This window comes from Polyodon spathula, chromosome 16 (genome assembly GCF_017654505.1).
Source record: "Polyodon spathula isolate WHYD16114869_AA chromosome 16, ASM1765450v1, whole genome shotgun sequence".
NCBI classification, from domain to species: domain Eukaryota; kingdom Metazoa; phylum Chordata; class Actinopteri; order Acipenseriformes; family Polyodontidae; genus Polyodon; species Polyodon spathula.
The window spans coordinates 33,672,190-33,692,347 of record NC_054549.1 but is presented as its reverse complement, the minus strand read 5'-3'; the positions used below and the strand labels follow the sequence as shown (position 1 = coordinate 33,692,347).

Sequence of the window (20,158 nt, the reverse complement as noted above, 5' to 3'; positions counted from 1 at the left end):
CTTACTCTATCTGGAGGGGGGGGTTATCCCCCTTTATAGAATGAGATAGACCTCCTCCCCCCCAATAGGTGAAATATCTTACCCCCCAATAGAATGAGGGGGGTTATCCCCCCCAATAGAATGAGATATCTTACTCCCCCCAATGGAGAATGAGATAGACCTCCCCCCCCCCCAATAGAATCAGATAGACCTCCCCCCTATCTTAAGGGAGATAGACCTCCCCCCTCAATAGAATGGGATAGACCTCCCCCCCCCCCAATAGGGGGTGTTAGACCTACTCTATCAATAGGGGGGTTATAGACCTCTGGAGGGGGGTTATCTACTGAGACCTCCCCCCCCCAATAGAAGAATGGATATCTATCCCCACCAATAGAATGAGATAGTTTATCTTACTCTAGACTGGAGAGGGGGGGTTATCTTGTTCCTGTTGGGGCGTCCAACCCTTGGGGTGGGGGGGGGGTTGGGGGGATCAGACTGAATAATGCAGTCAGTGTATTGCATCACAACACAAGCGTTATATCATGTATAAAAATCGATAGGAAAAAGACACACAGTTAGGAAAAAAATCAACATTTATTAGTTTTGAAGGCAATTTGCTCCTAAGAGCAGATATACTGTATCTATACTGTATTATGGCTGCTGTCATTTTGTTCATGCAGACAACTGAATGTTTTTTTTCTTTTCTTTTAATACTGTTTTTTCATTCTCTCCATACAGAGCAGAACTAGGTTAAGGTACTTGCAGTGTTTTTCTGTGTGTGTGTGTATATATATATATATATATATATATATATATATATATATATATATATAATATATATATATATAGCACAACTAAAAGGTCACTTTACTTTTGATCCACAATACTGCAGTTTTTTGATGGTTCAGTAGTTCTCCAATAAGCGAGTATGTGGTATTGAATAGTTTTAATGTTTTACTGATTAATCGCTTCAATCACCACACATGTAGGAGTTCTGAACATGCTTCAGTGGTTACAGACACTTGGGGAAGCTGCTGTTACACAATATCCTATTGCATGTAATACATCATTCTCAAAGCTTGTTCACCTGAGGCCAACACAGTCTCAGTTGAGCCCATTGAAACACTCAACTAAAAGAATGTAAAAATCCAATTGAAAATGCTGTACTGTACAAGCTGAAATCAGCGTCAGAGACAGCACCTTTTCAATTCAACAGCCAGGACAGGGTAACTAGTGACTATAGTTCCTATGGCCTTGCACATGCTACAGTTGTTATCGGCTGGTTTCTGAGTTATAGACAATTCCAGGTAGACTATTAGGGTGCCACCCTGGCACTGTATCTCTCTCCAGCCTAGTAACACAGCTTTATTAGAATGAACATCTTTTAAGATATCATTGCACTGTTAAAGGCAAGACACAGGGAGAGACTAGCCATCTGTAAGCTGCTTCAGTTTATCTGGGAAAGTGAACCTTCTGCAGACAATCTATGAATGAAGTGTCCATGAATGTGAACAAACCACCTGGGCTGTGCGTGTTGGCCCCTGCTGTTTTTACACTTCCTTCTCTTCCGAGGTTAAAAATGACGTCCTTCTTAAATTTTCTTTGACTTTGAGAAATTCCGGTGCATTGCCTTGTCTCTCATGCCGTTCGTCTTGTTCCTTTTCAAGCTGCAACACATACATGTTACAGACATTATTAACACGATGCTGGAGTCCTGTAGGTTCAAAGGGTTGTTACCCAGAGAAGTGTCTTGGGTAGTGGGAGAATTGTAATTTTTTGGGTATTGTCTACCATCTGCTGGAAACTTAATACATTCGTACCTTTTCAAAGATCCAGATTCATTTTGGACTGTAGACAAATTAATATTCTCTGGGTGATCCATTTAGTATTTGTCTAGGTATTTACCAATATAAAAGAGATTTATATTTCAACAGGTCTTACTAGCACTTGAACAAGCCCATTGTGTCCTCGACTGCTGCTTGATAAAAGGCTGGCCATGGAGATCTCCATACCTGGTCTAGCTTCTGTTGTCTTTTCAGAAGCTCCTGTTCGAAGGGAGATTTCAACCTCAGGGCCTCCTCTTCCTCTTTTTTCTTTCGAATGTGCTGATCTCTCTTCCTGTGTTGCAGCACTCTCTGCAGCTCGGGTTTGTTTTCAATACCCATGCCCCTGTGAAGAGAACATTTTGAAAGGGCTTGAGTTCAACAGTGCTCAATCAAGTACGTTGGAATACCCCAGAGTCTCTTAAACAATGGGGGTCGAGGGGAGAGGCCTCCCGAACCCGGTTTTCTGGTCTTTGTCTCTACTGGTCTGTCAGTTACTGATTTGAACCCTTTAGTTGAACTAATCATTTTGCTAATTAGACATTTATAATTGTTTTCAACTCTTGAACAGTTTCAAGTTAACTGTAACATTTTTAGAAGTAACTTGAAATCTGCAACTTTTGAGGAACTTTTTTTAGAAACAATTAAAAAGGTAAAATTGTTCAAATTATTAGTTCAATTAAGGGTTTAATTAAGTAACTGAGAGTTCAGTTGGCATGAAAACCAGAAGGACTAGGGTTGGGAATAACTGATCTAGGTGATGACATGTTGGAAATCACGTTATGGTTCCAACTTCTCCCCAGCAGAGGGCAGTGTTGTAACTATGGACTTCACACATATGCTGAAATGTGTTCTCCAAAACAGTTATTTAAAGACTATAGATGAAACTTCACATGTTTTAGTCCAAAATCACCTCAGTGGTTAAGCTGCAATCAAAGATCCCAGAATGCAGCAGCTGTAGTGTTGTATTTGAAATATTTGCATATGCTGAATAATGTTAATAAAGCTAATGAGCGTAAAATAAAGAAATAATTAAAGCATTTATTAGCACTCCTTTATGCAAGTCAAATATATGGTTTTAATTTTGTAAAAACTAGATATTATGGTACCATGATATGAAGGAAAGGATAAGAACGGCAAGGCTAATGACTGCATAAGTTGTACTGCACACGGTACAATTAGACAGCAGTCTATTCAATGCCAGATGTTGCACCATGTACTTGGTTAATTACAAAGGTGGCTGGGTTCCCAGTTACAACATGCTCTCAGTAGTGAGTGAATAGACTTTATAAAGGTATTTTTAAAAATAAATAAATACAATCTAAGTGTAATTATTAACAGCACTTTCCTTAGCCAGGATGTGGTGGGTTCAAACGAGATCTGCAAGGGCATTTTTATTTTTTATTTACAGACAATGGGCCCTGTTTACAAAGAAACTAACTTGTGCGCTTTTTAAAATCAATGTTTTTTACAGTACACTAGGTTTGATTAATTGCTCCACACAAAGGAATAAGGGTTCTTTTTCAACAAGTGAAGACAGTATAAGGACATTATTGTTGTTGTTTTTCTTAGCTGGGCCTGGAAATCTTTTAACCTGGCTCAGATTTGTTTTGCTCCACAGTAACCTGTGTTTTCCTGTGTCTGCTTCTGATTGGCAGCCCAATGTGCAGTTGCCAGGTAATGCTCTATTACAATTGCCAACCATTTAGGAAACAAGCCACCTGCCAAATACACTTGAGACCTAGACACTTCATACATCTGCAGAGCGAGCCTTATCCGCCCTGCCAGAGTGGGGATTCAGATACTGCTGTTTCATAGAGAAAGGTTCTATGTGTCTACAAAGGCACTGTTTTGTTTCCCATTTTTTCAGGAAACACAGTCATCTTTGTGACATAAACAGGCTTGTTGAAATCAGTGAGCTGACAGTGGATCACCAGCATTTTAATCCAAACTTTGCTTGCCTGCTGAATCCAGTGCCTCTTGTCTTAAATCTGTTAGGGTGAGCCCAATCAATTGGACACTTTACTGCAAGTGTGATTATGTGTGCAATTTTAAAACTCTGGCACTTCTGATTTTAGTCCAGGCTCCACTATTAAACAGTATGCGTTCATAAAAGTTGCCTTAAACTGCGCCAAGACAACCTTAGCGTTCATATTGGCCCTACTTCCCCAGTAACCACACTGAATAAGGTAGATTAGAAAGAACACCTTGTATAATTTGTTATGTCCTGGATGTCATAGTGAGGGTTGTTGTTCAAGTACAGAGATTTGTTTGCCTGTGTTCCACCTTCACCTGCCATTGGTAATTCTTTTCCAACACCAGGAAACGCTAGATACTTTCATAATGAAAGACAGCACCTGTGTCTTTCTGATTTTTAACTTTAGTTCAGTGGATCTCTTGAGAACCCTAAACACTCTGCAATCCAGTTCCTTGCACTAACCGCTAAACTTTCTAGGAAAATGTTTGGCTTTCAGTTTTCTTTGCTTTCCACATTTGGACCTTGGATCTTGTTATGCATCAGAAGTGCATTGGAAGCACACGCCTTTGAAATAATTCAGAATGTTTCAAACAATCATTTAGCATGTCTCCGCACTGCATTAATATGAATATCTGGTAGGGGCAGTACTTGGACAGAGCTGTACTAACACCTCACTCACAGTTCACTCTGAAGAGATGGATTGATGAGCATTGGGGAGAGTAAGCTGTGTACATTTTGTAGGAGAATGACAGCCCCTCAAAAGCCATCTTACCTTTTCTGGTTCATCAGCAGCTCCCTGTGGAGTTCCTGGTGGCTTTTGGAGGCTTTCACTGGATTTAGTAGCTTTTTAGGTTTGATAAGGTCATCGTTCCCGTCTTGATAATCTGGCTGAGCCATGATACTGCTGATCCCATGCGTCTCCCTCTGCAAGTCTGAGTACATGGGGGCTGCAGGGCAGAAGTTATTGGCATGTAAAATATCTTTAATAAAAAAAAGGTGTTTGTAGGTTTTAGGCACACTATACACGTGTATGTGATTCAGTCACTAAATAGCCCGACATGAGTTGATCTTGTCTCTGTGGGTAAATAAAATAACATTAGTCCAGTTTTTTATGTTTTATGTTTGATTTCCATTGAGATGTAGCCTCTGTGGCTTTTTTGCTTTATTGTAAGGAGTCGCTGGAAAGGTACGTAACATAGTTTGATTTATATACTGTGGAAGTATCAAGTGAGGATTGAACCCTGGTCTCCAGCACACTGTCCGTATTGCAAAAAGAGTCTGCCTTCGCTTGCAGGGCAGACGGGTGCAATTTTATATGACTGAGCTCTGCCAACGACATGCTTAGTGTATACACACACACACACACTCAGTAAACATTACACTCGCGCTCGAGGCCTTCACAATGTGAGAACAGCACAATCGAAACCAGAGTTTTAAAACAGAGTTGTATATAAAAAAAAGTCTACAATTTAAAGCAAACTATAAACCCTGTCATTCTTGGAACGTACAGGATGTGGGGAAAACTAACCAGAAAATGTGAATTGATTTCTACAGCATTGTTTTACTAGTTGATCAAAGCCAGAGGGCCTTGCTCTGTAGTATCAGCAGAAAGGGTACCTGATGCTTGAGTGATTCAAGGTATCACGTTTAACAAATCATGAAACCTTGGTCTGAACAGTATGCCGTTTCTCATGTGCAACAAGAGCCACCTTTGCTGCTAATATTTCAAAATCAGTATCCAATATATTGTATCTTAACACTTCCTTATCCATAAATGATTATGTAATGTAACAGGATTTTAAAAGAATTGATTTGTCGCTGCATTTTAAGGTAAAATAGAAAATGTGTAAAAAACTGCCACTGACTGACTATAGTAGTAATACTGGTTATTATAATGGTAAAGCATATGGAAATGCTGTCTTATTGTAACCAATATATCTCCTATAGCCCCAGGAGACAAATCTTATTTAAATCATCTAAACAGTACTTGTCGTACAGGATTTAGATTAACTCGCAATACTTAAGTTTGGATTGTGTACAGGAGATACATTTCTGACACAGCAAGTAAGGATTTCAGCCTCATGCTGAAAAGCTGGATTTAAAACAAGTCTGCTCATTTTGAACTGTGTCGTCCGATTTCAGTGCACGAGTAAACATTTCAGCTGGGATGAGAGAATTTACATCTTAACTGATTTAATAAACAGGTTTGTAAGATCCCTGAACCATTAAACATTCAGCAGACCTCCCACTAAATATCTCATAGATGTTTCTAGAAAGTCTTCAATGATTTATTATACCCACTGGTGTCCTCCCTGATTTCAGTCCATGTTTGTCATGCTTGATCTTAAATTTACTAACTGTTGACCATACCAAAAAAAAAAAAAAAAAGAAAGCTGCAGTGATGAATCATGATATCTTAAATGTTTTACTGAAAAAACTGTTATTCACACGTAAAAAAACAGACAAAGATAAAACGGTAGATTTAGTGTTTACTGTATTGGAATCCATGAAATGTGAACAAATGTAAATCACAAAACAAACACAGTCTAATGCAGACACGCTAATGTAAAGTTGGCTTTCTGTAATCCTGAGTTATTGTTTAACTAGCAGATTAGATTAGAAGGGCTCGTTCCTTAGCCAACATTTGTTCAGAGTGAAATGTGTGTTTAATAACTATTGACAACAGCTTAAGGAAAAACCACGCAGTTAATTACTTCTTTAATATTCGTATTCTAATATGATTGATCTCAAGTGATTGGAGCACTGCAATGTATACTTTGACAACACACACTGCAGATCTCCATGGCAACTCAAGCTTTAGTACTCAATCATGAGGACTGCCACAATCCCTTGGGGAAACTCGAGGCAGTTCTTTCCCATATTAGATATGAATAACCGTTCTTCTCACCATGAAATTCCTTCTGAAACTTATTTGAAAAGACGGCTTTATCACGGAAGACTAGAGCTTAAGGTAAAAGGGATTAGGAAAGATTTTAAATCTCTGGATCCCAATTTTCTTTTAGTGGGCAGCAAAAGAAAAGCATCTCTAAAAATTGTATAAGGATTTAGTGTAGGATCCACTTGCCAGACAGTGCTCTGTAACTGTTTACAGTAACAGACCTTATCTATGGCCTGCTGGCCTTTCTGGGTTCTAAGTTGATTATGTACTGAGAAAGGAAAGACAATGCACTGTCTTGATGGAATAGACAAAAGTATTTTAATAATAACAAGGCAATAAAGGAAGGACCTATTTAAATGATTTAAACAGCTGTGGTATTTATATTCACCACTGCTAAGATTGATAGGTGCAGGGTCTGTAATATTTAAAGGATGGAGAGCAATCTAAACTTTGAGCCGCCCTGTATAGCACATTAAACACGAGCCTGAGGTACATGACCACTGAGAAGAGCAGTGTATTATTATAGCCACACTGTGAATATATTGTCTGCTCTATCGATTCATATTTCTAGTACATCATCAAAGAAAGCAGGTTCTATCTCAAGCTGAGGCACTTTTTAAATCAAGTGGTCTTCATTTAAAAAGTAAGCGCACTTCAGATTGTTAAAGCAGAACTCCACGTTCTACCTTAATAGCTAGATCTGTGCCTAGGCCGTCAATATATTAAGTCATTCCAGCAATCCATTATCACACACCCTTTTAAAAACTGACTCCATGTTCAATAATATAATTGCACATCACAGAGCCACATGGCAAAAAAAAATTGCACCAGCTATTTTGAGCTGTGAAGAAACATTACCATGCTTTTAGATAAGCAGAAAACAATAGTACAGTATATTGGCTTTATTAACATGTATTAAAAAAAATCTAGGCATGCATTACAATTTAAATTAGTTATTTTTATTTGTTCCAATATCACCAATAAAGATAAGTAATGGAAACTATTTGAAATTGGCACTCCTACAATACCTCAGCTGGTTAGTAAAGCATTCTTAATACAGGCACACAGGGCTCAAAACAGAAGATGACCTTGCCAGCCATCTTTACATATTCAACACATACTATGATTTCCTTTCATTAGCACAGGGAAAAGCAAGTTTGTGATGCTTCGGAGACTGAACTGCCCACACCCCTCTTAGCATGCTAACACTGGCTAGTGGGTGTATCGTCATTCTCCATTGAAGATGTGTCCTATTTCAGTCTTGGCCACTTGCTTTGCACAAGACTTTAGCTGCTCCAGTTGAAGGGCTCTAGTTTGCCACATTATCAAATTCTCCTCTTCCTGCACATCTGAGGTGTAAATGTTGACTTTACATGGTTGCATGAACTGAAACATGTTTTCAGATGTGGTGTAGATCTATACCGCTTTTTATTTCCATGCTGTTATTTTTATCTTTATCAAGCAATTGACTGAAAAAAAGGGTTGCAAACACCTTAGCTTTGTGCTTAAATGAAATGTAAACTGTATCCTATTAGCATAGGTCAGACCTTTTTAACTGGGGCCGTGTATGTTGTTTACATAAGAGTTCCAATTGCATATTTTACAGTTGCGTTTCCATAGATTTGAATACCTTAAAAAAAGCACTTTATTTGGTATTACAGTATCAAGTTAAATGTTGTCAGTCTGCTATCTTGAGAAATAAAACCTGAAACTACAGACCTGAAGAAAAACTTGTCAGAGACTTATTTATGTCCTCTGGGTGTCAGTAACACAGAGAGCACAATAAGCAAATCCAGCGCCTGTCTCTTACCTGATTTGACCAACATCCTCCTGGGCCTTTCAGCTGCACCCACTGGGATCCACCCCTGACTCACTTGCTGAGACATTGAGCACACCTTTGCTTCCCTCGTTTCCGTGCCTGTGATTTCTCAAAGGTCGCTGGTGGTATGACAGCCTACATTGCTTTTAGCAGCAGACTGCTATACTCCCTTACTTCTATAAGATCTTTTGAGTCAGAACTAGAATACAGAGTCACGTGACCAAGCCACTCCATAGCCCTCCCCTCCCTGTACATAGCCACATCCTCTCCTGACAGAAGCCAGTCAGGAGAGAGCAGAGTTTGTAAAGTTGGATTACTGGAGTGGCTAAACGGCTGGCTCGTGATACAAATATTATCAACAATAAGTCCTTGCAGTCGTTTTGAAAGCTAGTATGTGTATATGTTTCTAGACCTTTGAGAGCTCTTTTCTTTTTAACAGGACCTGTCAAGCGATAAATACTTACCAGAGCCATTCATGATGTGCTTCCCACTTTCTGTACATGGCTGATGTTGAAGTGAGTATTCTTTCTGTCAGAACACATAGAAAAATACATTTTGATGGTGATTATTATTATTATTATTATTTGATTTATATTTGTGGAGCTTAACATGACGGGCCATATATCAATGTCTGATCATTTAAATAAATTAATAAAAAAATTATTTTTTAGAAAACTTTTAAAACCTCTTTTGACACAACAAAGCTGTGAAGCAACCTTCCATCAAGAATGACCAATCAAGCGGAGTTTTGTATATGATGTGTCCTCAGTTTGTTTTACTCAATGTAAACAGTGAACTTGCCTCTCCCTGTCTATAGGCTTCTGTTATTGACACTCATAGTCTGGAAGGATTATTCATGTGAGAGGTTCTATGTGTTTGAATGCAACTAATGATTCATTATTCCATATATACCTCCAATACCACACTTAAACCCCTAAAGCAGTGTTTACTCAACAAGTGCACTCAAACCTGATGTGCAGGTTATGCAATAACAGTAATCTATTAGTAGCTGTTCTCGTTATATACTGTTCTCATTTTCTTTATAATATAAACAATTCAATTAAACCATTTTTAATTAAGGCCCACCATCTTCAGTTTAGATGTATGATTTTCTGTTTGTTTATAAGAGTCAAATGTTCCAATGATTTTGTTTCTTCTAATATGTGCTATAAATCTTATGTGATCCCCTATCTTAAGTTTTGTTTTGCAAATCTCATTGACCTTTGAAAGGTAAATTAAATTTTGTTGTTGACTAAATGCTTAAGTACCAGGGAACACAAGGCAACTTTCAAACAACCTTGTAGAGAACATTTTCCAGCAATTCTCCCCTAGTGAAGAGTTCGCAAACAATATGAAAAGAGTTTTGATATGAGCTCCTTTGGAATTATCTTGCCAAGTGACCAAGCAGTGTTGCAAGTTTAGAATCGCATGTGCTACGCTGTACATAACTTTTTTTTTTCTTGTTCTTATCTGAATTTTCCCAGATGTTTTGTTTTTTGTGTATCTGTCCATAATAGCTGCAACTGTGGTTTTATATTAAATTATTTAAAAATTGTTAATTGTTCATCTAAAGTGTGTTGTGCATTATTATTATTATTATTATTATTATTATTATTATTATTATTATTATTATTATATTAACTCATTATCTGTGCCCTGTTCATTTGAATCGCTTGTTCTCCCTCCACACTTAATTGCTTGATGTGTGCCTGTATGATCAAGTACAAGAGAACTTGTAAACAATGACTGAGAGTCATTTTTCTTGTTTGAGCTTTGTCTTGAGTTGACAATGTACAGTACAACTAATTGGACAATGCGCTCTGTCGGGGAGAATGCTGGCTTTCAGTTTTCACAGCTATGCCATCCCATTGATGACTATTATTCTCTAAAGGGTCATAAATGCTTTTGCTTCCAGATTTAGCAATCCATTTAGAATGAGACAACCAGGACTGTTGCGTGCCCAGACTTTGAATGGTTTGAAATGTTTTTTTGATTAGAACAGATGGTTTTTAATTTCTCATCTGTTTTTGTGTTACCTGTTAAACAAGGTAACTGTGAACACGCTCAGGTTGTCAATTTGATCCGTTGAGAAATGCGCCGGCTTTAGTAGACCGTTCGAATACTGAACACATCACAATGTAAACTATTGTACCTGCGCTGGACTCATCTGCACCAGAGCACCCAGACCTCTATACAAACTGGTCATGTCATGCCAGCTCAGCTCCAGCAACACAGCAGCTCTTTCCTCAGGATCAAATCCCTTTCAACAAAATACATACATACCAAATGTACAGGAGAGTCCTGGCATATCTTCTGTTTGAACTCTACCTTTAACCTAACAAATGTACAACCTGATGGGATTCTTTGGACCACTGCAGTGCATTCGCAGTCACAACAGAGTGCAGTAGTTCCTACAGTTTAATAGTTAGTCCAAGATTAAAAGCAATGAGAGTAGTGCTTTTAACAAGAAAGTCACCCTTCAGTTTTAATCTTTCAGTTTGATCTAGCAGTGTGACTTTCTCTGTTCAGCATTTGATTTGTATTTCCTTTTTTTTTTTTATTACAGAGAATTTGAACCCTGACTTCTTCACTCCTTAAATGCATAAAACTAAAATACACCTTTTTATTAATATGCTTCCTGTGTGCTTCATTTATCAGTTAATGTGATGACACATTTAAGGTTGCTGAACATTTGCACCATATGCAAAAAGTGAATACAAAGCTATAATACATAATGGCATATAAATATTTTAATTTTTTTTTTTAGCATTTATGCATAATTATCAATAAACTTGGTTAACAAAGTTCTTAGCTGTAATATAATTGTGTATATGCCCACTGCAGCATTTGATATTACATAGTGTTAGTGAGCTGTATAAAGCTTTTCAAGGATGAACCCCAAAAGGCTTTTGTATTTCTTCACCGTTGTCTGAAAGGATATTGTGCCAGTGTTGATGGTTGCTAGGAGAGGCTTACCCAGGCAGGGTACTTTGACAAGGCCTTTCTGTGCATGCAACCTTTCTCAACTTTGTTGGCAGTACAGCTCTTCTTGAATCCTCTGAGAAAGCGTGATGGGAATATTGTGCTGCATCTAATTTTGATGGGGGAGGGAAGCCAGTCATTTGTCCTGATGAAATTGTTAGTAGGAAAAGTACAGCTCATCTGATTATAACTGAAAGTCTGTCTTCAACTACATACTTTGCACTTGTGTGTAAACATCTTAGGCATATGTAATTAAGTAATGCAAAAATAAGATTATTACAGGCTTTCTAGCATCTCTGGCATCTGTGTGACCAGGCGATGGGAAAGTTCCTCATTATTCCATAATTCCTAGGTCTCAGAAGTATAGTTTTCACTTCCTTTCCATTGTATCTCCCAGTGGGTATTGTGGCATTCAGTCTGGAAGAGACTTGCTTGGCTGCTGATGGCATCTGACCAAAGAGCCTGCAGCACCATGCCCCTGTGAACAGGTACAGTAGATGCACACAGGTGCCCTGACTCCTTTCCCCAGGTAGCAGTCCTTCACATGCTCACCATGGAACTGCTTTTACAAAGTTGGCAATAAGGTTAATTAAGGTATTTCCAGTATTTGATAGCCAATGATATTGAGCAACCAAAGCGAGCATAAATATCCAATTGTGTGGACTAAATAATCACGTTGAATACCAAGACACAGGGTAAAGGAGGTTTTAAAGCTCAGAGGAAAACTGATCAATGAGAAGAAAGAGAACGGCTGGTGTCTTCAAGTCATGAAAGGGCACTACCAAGAGTTAACGCATTGGGCAGCCGTTTGCAGAACCACTTAGCTGTCAAGCATGCAGCAGGCATTGCATGGTTCACTACGTCGAAACAAAACACAGCCATGAATGGAGCTATTCATAGCGTCCTGGAGCAGTCATAGTATTTCCATGGTCCTCGCACTGTACTTTCTGTCAAAAATGAATCATTTGACTTTTGAGAAGTGTAGAAGTCTGTAATGCATACAGGAAGATAAGTACACTCCCTATGTTTTTGAAGTAATAGCTATAGGCATCTTGAACATTGCATTGCAAGGTGCTGTACAAAACATCTAACTGCAGGTGTAGAATTTCTGTTTAACCTTTTCGTTTCTTAACAAAACCTCAACAAGATGTTTCAATAAAACTTCTGGGGAAATGATTTTTCCAGCCCGCAGAGTGACTCTGACATTGCACCTTTTAATACAGTTTTTGTAGATTTTGAGCCAGGTTTTGAGATCATTTTACAGTGTTGTTATCACGTTACCAGCAGCGCACAGAGAACTAGCAGAGCCTGGGAGAGCAGAGCAGGGGCACTAATTATAAACATACAACATTACAAGCACGGGGAATGGCAGCTTTGTATCCATTTTTTTTTCATAAATAATACAGCTCCGACTGTAACAGCAGAGGTTTGCTCTTTATTTATAATAGATGCTACAAACACAATGCTTGCACCATTTTTTTCTTATACCCTTATGATGTAATAAGGAACTCACTGTGTAACAGTTGCCCTGTGACCTTCTACAGCACACCGGACAGCAGATAAAGCCTGATAAGTTCACAGACACTGGCTTCTGTATAGCAGCCTTTAAGAAGAACATTTACAGCACATTGTAGCCTCAATAGGGCTTTTCCTTCACAATGAACGTACATAGAATGTCTTCTAACAAATTAACATCAAAGTATTTTCATTATTTAAAAAGTTATTAATTTTAAGCAATTTTATTTTTTGAACACTTTTTAAACATTCTAGATGTTATTTATTCTGGTTTTCTTATATTCAGTTCTACTGTTTTTTAAAAAAAAATTCAAAATCAAATGGACAAATGAGCCGCATCATGGTGCAAGTATTCAGAATTGAGACTTGGTCAGTAGTGTTAGAGCATGTTGGTTTAATTGAAAGGTGTTTTTTATACTGAGGTGGCCTTTAGGTTAAGATTTAATGTATAGCGTGAGAAAGATAGATTGAATAGTATTGCAATAAACATTTACATCTCGGTTTTGTTCCTTATGGCTATTCAATATGAAGTGGTGCTGTATGCATGTGTGTTACTAGCAATGTGCTGTTGCTTCCATCCAGACAAACTCTGCCATCTAGTGGGCTCTCTTCTTTCTGTGAGTTTCAATTAGCACCATTCTAATAACCCTTAAACATGCATATGCTGATGTCTCAAATCTTGACAGTGGTTCGTCCATTCATTTTTATTTCAAGTTACGTTAATTGCTCATAGCTCATTGCATTTCATTCTTGCAGTCGTCTAGTTTTTTGTGCTTTTATTATTGTCACTCGTTTAACAGCGTGGTCCTGCAGCATAAAATACCCAGTATTTAGTGTACACTGATAGCAAGTCCATTTAACATCTGCTTGATTTGTAGCAAAGAAAAAAAAACTTAAACCCAGTCTTTAATTAGTAATTTTCTCTTTTATTAGGATGCAGAGACAGCTTAACAACTACTAATTAACATTTAAAAGGAGGTAGAGATTTGGAAAATAAAAACTGAAAAGTTCAGGTGGCTATATATATATATATATATATATATATATATATATATATATATATATATATATATATATATATATATATAGAAAAACAATTATTATTTTGATTATCACATTTCAAAACAAGACATTACACTGCTTTTTTTCAACAATGTGGACCTTTGATCGTACAACGGTCAAAATCTGAAATGGAGGAACGTGTTCTTATGTAAAACTTACATTGTCACATGCACATTCAATGTAACTGACAGAAGTAGATAACAGCTCATTCGTGAGACTAGGCAGAGCTCAGAGGAGTTTAATACTTTGCCTACTTGGCCGCTTGCTTACAACATAAATGAAGTGGAGCAAACATGAACTTGAACAGATGGCTTCAGTGTACTTGATTTTTTAGTAGTTCACCATTGATCTTTAGAGTTGTATTTTATTTGTTTACTGTTTTAATTGTATGTTTTTAAAATAAGTTCTTACTTTGCTGTTTTGTTTTTATAAACATCAAGCTTCTACATGGAGAATTCTTTTTTTTTTTGCGATTCTTCCAGGTTCATATTTTTGTTAATGAATCCACATGCTCACATGACTCTAGTATCTCAGCAGGCTCACAATGTGTCATGTCAGCCTTTCTTCTTGTTTGTTTTTAATGATTTTATTTTTAAGTGCCCAGTTCACTGTGACAATCCTGCTGGGTGTACTTTGACAGGCCAAGTTCTTTCTCCCAGTGTGCTTTCAGATTGTGCATGGAGCATGTCTCAGTGACCGTCCTGTTCCAGTGGTAATAGGAAGCACTGTCTTCCACAACCTTGGAATTGAAAAAAAAACAAAAAAAAAAACCCCAAAGCTGCAGGAACATACTACAATCCACATATACAACCACTATTATCTTAAGTTGTCCATTTATTAGGGTTATTATTATTGTCATTCAGACAAACTAATTTGTCTGAATATAAAATGTGCATTAAAGTGCTTTATAATTATATTTTATACTGCTATCCGATGAACACTCAAATGCATCAATGGACAACTTACGATGACTACACATTTTTCTGTTGAAACCTTTCAGTGACTAAACAAGCTGCATGCTGATATAGACCAACTAATCTTTTATTATTTCTTTTGTCTTTTTGGATGTATCCTAAAATGCATCTCATTTCCAGTCTAGTTCATTACTGCTTGCGCTTGTGGTCACTGAAGGAGAAATTCTAAGTAGGATCCATGTCCTTCCTAAATTAAACAAACACTGGACAGCCAGCTTCTTAGCCAAAAGGGAAGATGGACTGTGCAGTTCTGTGAAGTACTGCGATGGGTTTAGAATGCAAAACTAGTCACCTTTTAAATGCATTACTGTCTAATTCAAAACTGCAACCATGATAAATCTGTCTAGTTCAACTGCAGGGCTTCTGTCAGACAGATGGGGAATTTGCGGAGCCTACATGCAGTTGGTTCCAGTGACTGCATTGGCACAGGCCACAGGCGAAATATAGTTTTATTTATTTTAATGGAATCAGCGAGAGATACTTATTAAAATAAAATACAATGGCAACTATGGGTATTAAAGGAAGTAAGCCTCATAATAGCAAAATCAAAGTTTTTTTTTTAAATAACGGATTTAATAAATAAAAACAGATTTGACTTTCCATTTCTTAATTAACAATGCAATTACAATACAGGTATTTGACCTATAAGAAAACAAAACATTACCACTTTTAAATGTGGAATTATTTTTTTTTTTTTTTAAAGATCTAGCATTTTTCCCTTACCCTGCTATTTACTGTAACTGCTGTTGCTCATCACAGACTGTAATTTCATTAAGAGAGACAGTAACATGGTGAAGCCCAGTTTCTGGAGATCGGGACACACTTTTTAAAATGAAAACTAACGCAGTCTCTCTCAGTCAATCAAAATGCTGGATTCTAGAAGATTCCAATGCAATCCAGTGAACAACAATTCTACTACTAGAAAGCAATCCTCTGAGAAGAGCAGATTTAAAAAAAAACAAAACAAAAAAAAACTGCTTACTTCTGATCTACAATATTAAGGACCCATGGGCAAAAAGTAGGTCCAAGCTGAACTTTTATCTGAAGTTACCTGTCTTGTGATCTACAGTTTCAAAAGAAGCCATGATAAGACCACTGAAAGACTCCAAACAAGCTCTCTGTACAAAACACTTCTCTTTCTGAAGAGTGGAACAGAAAGCTAATGGAGTGTAACTGTAACCCACACCTGAAAAGTAACACTAACAGGTCCACTGGAGGCAAGTAATTATGGTGTGATTTCCCAGTGATTCCAGTCAATGCAGGACATCTCTAATTACAAGTGTATGGGGTCTGTAAGGCGAACCGTCGACAAACAGCCGGGACAAATCTTTTACCAAACCAGCTCTGCTCAGCTCTGCTTTTTAATCAATATTTTAAGAGCTCTGAACAAATCCACTAAGGCCTACACTAGATTAGTCCATTCATTCTGCCAGAAGATTTTCAAATTTCTCACATATGTGCTTGAGGCTAAAAGCTGGGCCTACAGCTTTCCAATCTACAACTTGGCAAAATAGATTATTACTATCGTGATCCAGAACCCCAAGGCCCATAGTTCTCATGATTGCTGTTTCATATCTGAATGCCTGGAGGATCGTTATAACTTATGAAATCGATGATAGAGACACACACAACCTCAGGTATGGTTTACCACCTGTTTTTAGATCTAGGGGTCCTTTGCATTTCCTGGTATGTTATTGCTTTATGAGTACAGACCCTTATCTTGTATGTATAACACCTGTTTAGACACATATTTGCAAAGTTGTTATGACTAGGGCCCTTTATCTTGAATACCAGTTGAGCATCAATTTTGCACAGGCTAAGGCTGCTGTTTCATTCAATGTCCTTTTGTTACTGCCAGCCTTCAAACAATTTATTTGGCTACAAATACAAACAAACGTAGAGCGCTCTGCGCTAGCTCAGCCCAACAGCAGATTTGTGTGACCTTTGAAATCCTGAAATGCAGAACACAGAATGTCTAGATTATAAACATTATGTGCCTCTTTCGCGGTATTTAAGCCTAATCTGATTTACAGTACTTTCTCGCTGCCCGTAGAATAGACCAAAAAATAAAGAAGCGTTCAACACGATTATGACATCCTCTGCCGGGTCTGTTTGTGTTGCTGTTCATTGTCAGATGTGTCAGTCCTGTACCCTGTCACTGTCTCCCACCCTTGCCACATCTACTGGCAGCTGTATATCCTGTATCACACTTTGTCCTCCTGTATTTAACATTACCACATGTCCTTGCATCACCTCAGCTCCTCCAGAATTCCCTGTCATCCTGCACCCAGCATCCGCTCTTGTGCCACACAAACCCACTCAATCAGTCAATCAGTTCTTCTCTGGCAAAGGAAGTACTCTGTTTCTTTATGCCAAAAATCTGTCATATGAGACAAATCTATTAGAGCTCTTTCTTCCTGTGCCTGTCTCCTAATCTGCTGATCCAAAACAATTGTGAATACAGGATAACACTGATGCAATCCTACTTCTATGTAGAAGCATTATGGAACAAGCAATGAGTAAGAACAATTATTCAACAGAACTGACGTCTTTCTCTTTGAACTTCCTCCTTTTCCACCTCGTCTCTAGACACTCCTTATAAAAAGACCTGCAGTGCACGATCGATGTCTAACCAGATTGACAGCACAGGGATTTGTATTGGATTCTGTCTGGCAGCAGGGTAGAGCACAGCTATTTTCAGCCAGTGCAACATACAGCAAATGCATCTAAACCAGCAGTGGCCAAATCTGGCCCTTCCACTCCTGGTCTTTGTTACACCCCTATTCTAAATTGTTTAATTAAACCAATTCATCCTGCATCCTGAAGTCAGTCATTATATATGGTTTTACCTGTTATACCTGGAGTGGAATGGCCCTCCAGGACCGGGATTGGACACCCCTGATCTGCTTGCTTTTATTTAACCAAAGTTCCAGTGTATTGTTATTGAAAATTGTATGACCCATTCCTAGCTGGAAGACTGTAGAAGACAGCTCTATTGTACCAATCTCTTGTCATGTGGTTTCTTTGAAGTGATGAGCGGCTTTGTGAACCACACTGGTTTCTGAGTTTGGAGGCAATGTTTTGGGTAAGCAAAAAGCATACTGTTACATGAAATTACTCTTAAACATATACTTGTACTAGTGCAAGGGTCTGATGATACAGTAAAGTATACTGTAAACCACAAGCTGTTTTGTAGGGTCTCAAGAAAGTGCCTCATTGTATCTACTAGTGCCAACCAAACATGACTTTTCAGGGGTATTTAGATTGTGTCAAAGGAGTCCGGATACTGGCACCAGGGATGAAATTTCAACCCTAACTCAGACTGGCATTTCTAGCATACTGGAATTTGTTCATGTAATTGAGTATGGTTGTGGATTACTGGAAGCGCCTGTGCATTCCATTGCTTACTAAACATGCAAGGTAGTCATTCAGCAGGGGCACATTTAGGCATTCATTGAATGATCTGTGAACAGTATTGATCACAAACCAAAGTAGCCTGTCACTTTAAATAAGAGCTGCTCAAGAGTCTTGGTGCATAAGCAGACTACAATAAACAACCAAACAAAAAATGGTTTATATAACGAACAAACAAAAAACCTTGACCGTTGGGATTACTTGAGGACCAGTGTTGAAATCCACTGGTGCATGTTAAATAACCCAATACCCTTTAACAGTTGGACAAAGATTCTTGTTTTGCCCAAGTGGAAGGAAGCATGGCAATGTTCACTTAAGCTTTGTAGATTTTGGAGATAAAAGGTAACAAGATTAGTAGAGGGAAGGCCTAGTAACTACACGTTTTCTAATGCATTCCTTCAGCCACTGCTTCAGCCACTAATGGGGCACATTTTATTTGATTTTAACAGTCCCCATATTTTTTTTTATGATGCTTTATAGTCATTCTGAGTGGTTCTTATTTTGTTTTAATTCAATCATAACCTATGCTTAGTAATTACAGTTTTCTCTCAAAATACTGTCTCTGAGTCTGGGACATTTGACTAGTCTTTCGTAGCTGGATCACACTAACTTTTTTGCCAGATCTTGACTGTCACACCCCAAAATCATGGAATATGGTTTCAACTTCTTGTATACTTAAATACTTGCCAGTTTTAGCCATCATTTTGCCATTTCTGGCAGGCACTGTTTATTCTGTATTACACATCGTGCCGGTAAAACTTTGGCCTATCAAGTCACAGTAAGGAAGACACGAGTATATCACTGAACTGACACTGTGGTTTCTGTAGCTGTGCTTTCTCAGCTGCTAATCCACTGTTGATGGATTCAGGCCTGCAGCACCCGAAGGGTTAACTCAAAGCCGCATTCAGGTGTCACCAGTTTAAACACTGTACAGTCCTGGAATCAACCACCAAAACAAATGTGAAAGAAAACCAACAGGTTTCTACCTTTCTTCCATGAGCTGCTCCCATGTTGTCCGATCCCTTGAGAAGCTTCCTCGATATCTTCTTTCAGTCTCTGTCAGCTGTATCCGTGGTTTGACTGTTGGCACTTTGGAGTGCCTCAGTATTGCTATGTGAGTGGTGCTGTCCACACAATCTGTAGACAGGCACAGGCTGCAGCAGGCAAGCAGGGAATGTGAACAAAAAGAAAACAGCCACTGGCACCCTGACAACTCTAGGTTATTCTACAGACACTGGCAGGCTAAATCAGCAAAATCTTGAAGAAAACACTATCAGCACAAGTTTCCTAAACAAACCCTGAGTCTGTTCGGCTGAGGAACAATGCAAGGTGTTGAAGACACCATACCTACAGCGTGACAAGCGAGAGCGCAAGATCAACTTTGAAAATCCTGTTCATGGCTGACTCCCTACTCTAAAAGGCTTAAGTGCAAAAGTAAAGATTATGTTAATTGCCATTGACAGAGCACAATATTAGAGTGCACACACTGCCAGTTCTACAAGGAACAGAATCAGCACAGGAAGCCTGTTATAGACTGAACACAAAGCGATTTAGCTGGGTGGTGTTATCCTTCATATCTGTTTTATTATTCCCTTCTAAGGTTCTTCCTTCTAGAAGTTACTGAGGGATTCGTGTCTCTGGTCTCTCCCCTTCCTGACAGCTCTGTTAGTAGCAGCTGCTGGACAAGGAGCATGTGGCCTGAGCACCAGCTTA

The 20,158-nt window shown here is 38.3% G+C and overlaps 1 protein-coding gene across 3 annotated transcripts; it reads right to left on the bottom strand.

The window, feature by feature from the left end:
• Positions 1 to 554: 554 nt before the first annotated feature.
• On the bottom strand, positions 555 to 20,158 carry LOC121328216 (actin-associated protein FAM107A-like). Of its 3 annotated transcripts, XM_041272768.1 has the most exons (5): positions 19,432 to 20,158; positions 8,963 to 9,026; positions 4,553 to 4,727; positions 1,992 to 2,148; positions 555 to 1,646 (listed from the first exon to the last, which is right to left on the bottom strand). In XM_041272768.1, exons 1-5 carry the CDS (start codon positions 19,453 to 19,455, stop codon positions 1,530 to 1,532), a joined length of 537 nt encoding a protein of 178 aa, XP_041128702.1. In that variant the 5' UTR covers positions 19,456 to 20,158; the 3' UTR covers positions 555 to 1,529. The 3 variants fall into 3 exon arrangements, with proteins under 3 accessions (XP_041128702.1, XP_041128704.1, XP_041128703.1); XM_041272770.1 differs by lacking the exon at positions 8,963 to 9,026 and having other exon boundaries at positions 19,432 to 20,151; XM_041272769.1 differs by lacking the exons at positions 8,963 to 9,026; positions 19,432 to 20,158 and adding an exon at positions 8,490 to 8,703.